The sequence below is a fragment of the Octodon degus genome, unplaced genomic scaffold (assembly GCF_000260255.1).
Source record: "Octodon degus isolate 3935 unplaced genomic scaffold, OctDeg1.0 scaffold00091, whole genome shotgun sequence".
Taxonomy (NCBI): domain Eukaryota; kingdom Metazoa; phylum Chordata; class Mammalia; order Rodentia; family Octodontidae; genus Octodon; species Octodon degus.
Window position 1 is genome coordinate 11,798,471 of NW_004524667.1, and position 4,447 is coordinate 11,802,917.

Below are 4,447 nucleotides of genomic sequence, written 5' to 3' on the forward strand. Positions count from 1 at the left end.
GAGAATACTGAGTTCTTTGCTTATTTCTCTTCTCTAAGTCAAGACACTTCTAGAGAGTTAAATGACATCAGATTGTATTTCTAGATTTTAGCATAAGTCCTTCAAACTTCTTGACATGTATAGACAAGGTTCTCTGCCCCATACAAGTTATCTCTAACTATCAATAAGCAGAGAAGCTCATAGTGAATATTTGAGTCCAAAGCTAATCCAACCAATTTGTGAACTGACCAACTAAACAGATCTTAGTAATGGATAATAAAGGAATAGTATATGGAGCAATTGGGGAGACATGCAAGCCTAGGCATAGTCTAACATCGCTGTGGGCTATTTTTATATGATGAATTGCCTACTTGAATCATAATATTTAAGTTCTAATGCATTCTGTAAATATTTTTCCACACTGATGCATAATGTTCTAAAGTTTTGCCTCATCCTTACCAGGTAAGTTTGGAAGCATTTCTAAGAAAATTATCTATGACAGTATCTTGTTTGTTTAGAGGGAGAAGAATCATAAACAATGTTGAAGTTATTTGAATAAAAGCTAAGAAATTATCAAATGTTTAGTTCTTCCATCAAAAGACAATAGCACTTTTGTAGTTACTATACGTCCCATAAAAATAAGTACACACTTACTTTTTCTCTGTTGATATATCGTAGGGTATACCAGTAAGATAACTTTAAATAAATGCTCAGAAGAAAATGTTGAAGACAGTAAACAGGTAGACTGTCACTCAAGTATACAGAAATTATCCAGGTATGTTGGCACACATCAGCAATCCCAGCACTCATAAGGCTGAGGTAGGAGGATCGTTGTGAGTTTGAGACCATCCTGGGTTACAAAGTGAGCTCAAGGCCAGCCTGACTGCATAGCGAGACACAGTCTCAAAGAGTAAAAAAAAAAAGAAAAAAGAAAAAAGGAAAGGAAGAAAATTACAGATAAGTTAAATGCTTAGGCAATTTAAAATTTTGTGCCTTGACTATTTATAAGCTGTGCAATTATTTCACATTATTATCCTTGGCAACGTTCATTCCATCTTAGCACTAGGTAGGCCCACTGCCTCCATATTATGAATCTTTGTTAAAACTTTTATAGTTATTAAAATCATGATTGCCTGTTATTTTCAAAACTGAAAGACCTTTCCTATTCATAAATTTAAATACCACTGAATGTTAAAAGCATAAACAATGGAGAAAGCTAGAGATAAAAGTCTCTTAACCAGAAGATATGATGTAGTTTCTAGGTATGAGGTCACCCTATATTTAGTAGACCTCTTCTTTACAGAGCGGATGTAAGTCAAACATGCAAAAAAAGACGATAATGCCTCTGACATCTCTGCTACAAACATCAGAGGAGAGTCAATGATATCTTCAGCTTGGAGAGCCTATCACTTCTTTGTGTAGGTGCTGGTTTGTGTTTGGCAGGTTTATCAGAATCTTTCTTTGAGGACTTGGAGAAGACAGGAATCATACCCACCAGTTCCTAGAAAGCAAGGAAGTAACAAAAGGAAGTAGTTAGTCTTCCTCCCACGAAGAAGACTCTCAAAAATTATGCTTGCAATATTTTTACATAGAAACAGTTCAATCCAGTAATTCTGAAAAAAACCTTTTAGATCTGAGTGCCTTCTTCTTCTTCTTCTTTTTTTTTTTTTTTTTTTTTTTTTTCAGAACTGGAGATTGAACTTAGACCCTTGTGCTTGCCAGGGAACTGCTTATTCTACTGAGCCATCTCCCCTGCCCCTAAGTTTATGCTTTGATATGTAAATAATGGGTACCTAAGTTTTCTAACTGCAATTAATAAATAACCTTTCAGGAGCCACATTTTGTTAATGGTAATTTTGTAAAAATGTCAGAAATAAATTGTCTGAGATCTCTTTGTGAATTAATCACACTGTTTTAAAATAAAAAACATGATCCATATTTTGTAAATTTTTCTTTTATTAATATTTCATCAAAGAATAATTATACATAAATCTGTTATCAGCTGAACAGAAATTTTTTAAAGTTCATTTGAGTCCTAGCATAGTATGATATTATATGATCTTTGTGACCATTTTTATGTAAAGCTAGAAATTCTATGCCAAATTATGGAAGGTAACTGCATGGTAAACTTCCTTTCACTGAACAGCATGTAGCTTGATGAGGAGAAAGTCATCAGGTTCTCCCATGAAGCTCCATGTGAATTTTATTGACTCTAGAACTGTTCCTTTCTTCTACATGTAAGGTCTTACTTTCTAAATATTTTACTAAGCACCTTCTAGTCACAATAGGAATGCAAATTTTTCAGGGAGAATAATATGTAAATATTATAATTTCAAAAATAATGTTATAACTTGACCCTAAAAATTCAATTTGAAAGTCATTCCTTTTAACAGATATATATATATATATATATATATATATATATATACATATATATTCTTTTTTATTAATTTTATTGAGAAAAAGCAATGAGACAGTTTCAAAACCGATTAATAGGACAGGTTCAATAATTAATACACTGCATAATGTTATCTTCTTAGTGGTTATTCATAGTACAACATGAAGACATGGTATCCTGTCCAAATCTTTCTTCTCACTGAATTAAGAGAAAGTAGCTGTATGTCTACCCTATTTTTCATAAACAAATACAAAATGTCCTTCCTTTGTATTCCCTTTTTTGTTTAGCTTTGTTAGATGTAGCTATTTCATTGCCATTTAAATATTGTAGGTGTGTGAATTCAGCAAAATCATCCAGTATAATCCAGTAATACATAATAGTAGTGGGTTCTCCACAGGACTAACAATATCAGAAATTGTTGAATTGAGCCTTTTGCAGCTCAGCACATTAATATGGGTTTACTTTTTATACCTTGTTTTTATACTTTTCTGCTGGATGGTTAAGACCAAGATAAAGCAAGCCCTACATAACAAGAACTGCAACTTTTGTATCTGATAAGGTCAGTCAAGTCCCCTCAGGATTTATCCTGGAACCCTGTATTTCAGTTTGTAGATCCTTTGTCAGTGTTAGCCATGTGGATGAGTCACGGACATTGCTTGGCCAATTTGCTCTTTGTGAAAGCTTGAGAGAATATTTTCTCTCCCTGTGACTCTCCTTAGGTACACTTTACATCATCAATCATGTTGATCTGTGGCCCCATAATCTCCTTGATCATAAAATTGGGGGCACAACTGAGTTACATAATGTTACAGTATAGGTTCTCCTATGTCCTGAGTCTTCACTGAGCTTGAAAGGCTAGGGCCAAAGTGTTGGCTAGCCTTGCAGCCCTTCTTTTTCTCTAATTTGTGGTCTGAAAACTTAGGTCGTTAACCCTCCAGGAGAAAAGTTTATTGTTACCTTACATATATATTCCTTATGCTATATGTTTGTACTTTTCAACTTACTAGAGAGGAGGACACCATTTTAGAGGGAATTTTTGGTATTAGTAGATGCAGAAATTTTTGGTTTGTTCTCACTGTGAACTATGAATATGTATATATCTATCTATGGGGTAATTAATGTCAATGTACATTAATCAAAGTGTCACCCAAAATGTTTGTAAATTTTTTTTCAATTAACTAAAATTTTCTATATGTGAATAACATCTTTATTAATTTCATAGCAGTTATTTTTTAAAATTTATTTAGTTAAACCATAATGTATTATTTCATGACCCTCTATATACTATTGCAACATTAATTTTATGTCTCATTTCCAGTTCATTCATCTAAAAGTATGAATCACCTTAATATGATTGCTATTACCAAAGATTGAAATGATATAAAATATAAAGCTTCTTTGAAATGTTTTATGCTGTGATGTAATCTGGCCTTTGAAATTTGCAATAAAGAATTTGACATGTTAACTTTGTTAAATCGGTTTGAATAAAATTGATCATATTTATTTTTAAAATGTACTGGTAACGTGACTCCTTATTGCTGTCAGTATAATCACTTGGAAACAGTTGACTTTTGTTAGATACAAATTTCAGTTCTCAGTAAGAAATGTCCCCCAGTTATAATCAGAGATGGTGTTCTTGCTAACCTATTTTTTATGAAAACTAGTGCCTGCAAGTTGGCTGTACATGCTATTATAAGAACAATAAGTCTTTTTTTTTGTGCTACATATTGTTTCAAACAATTTGGCATACCAGTTGTCTGAATTTACTTTCATTCATTTAAAATATTCAAAGGGCTCAGAATTGAAAGATCTCTAGGAAATAGTAGTACCACTTCTTCCTTCTTGCTTTTGTTTGTTATAGGAAATCCATTAAAGCTGAAAGTTTTGCTCCCCTACAGGTTTGGGATGAAAACCTTGCAAAATCTGCAGAGGCTTGGGCAGCGACTTGCATTTGGGACCACGGACCTTCTTACTTGCTGCGATTTTTGGGCCAAAATCTATCTGTACGAACTGGAAGGTAGGAGCCAATTTCACACCGATGCAGTTTATCTATGTGACTAGTAGGACTCT

At 33.2% G+C, this 4,447-nt stretch overlaps 1 protein-coding gene across 1 annotated transcript in view; it reads left to right on the top strand.

Moving 5' to 3' along the window:
* The window catches only part of Pi15 (peptidase inhibitor 15), a 24,566-nt gene that overhangs the window by 14,032 nt on the left and 6,087 nt on the right, over positions 1–4,447 (top strand). The window contains exon 3 of the mRNA XM_004637560.2: positions 4,276–4,394. Coding sequence (XP_004637617.1) covers positions 4,276–4,394 — 119 coding nt within the window. The remainder of the gene's footprint in view (positions 1–4,275; positions 4,395–4,447) is intronic.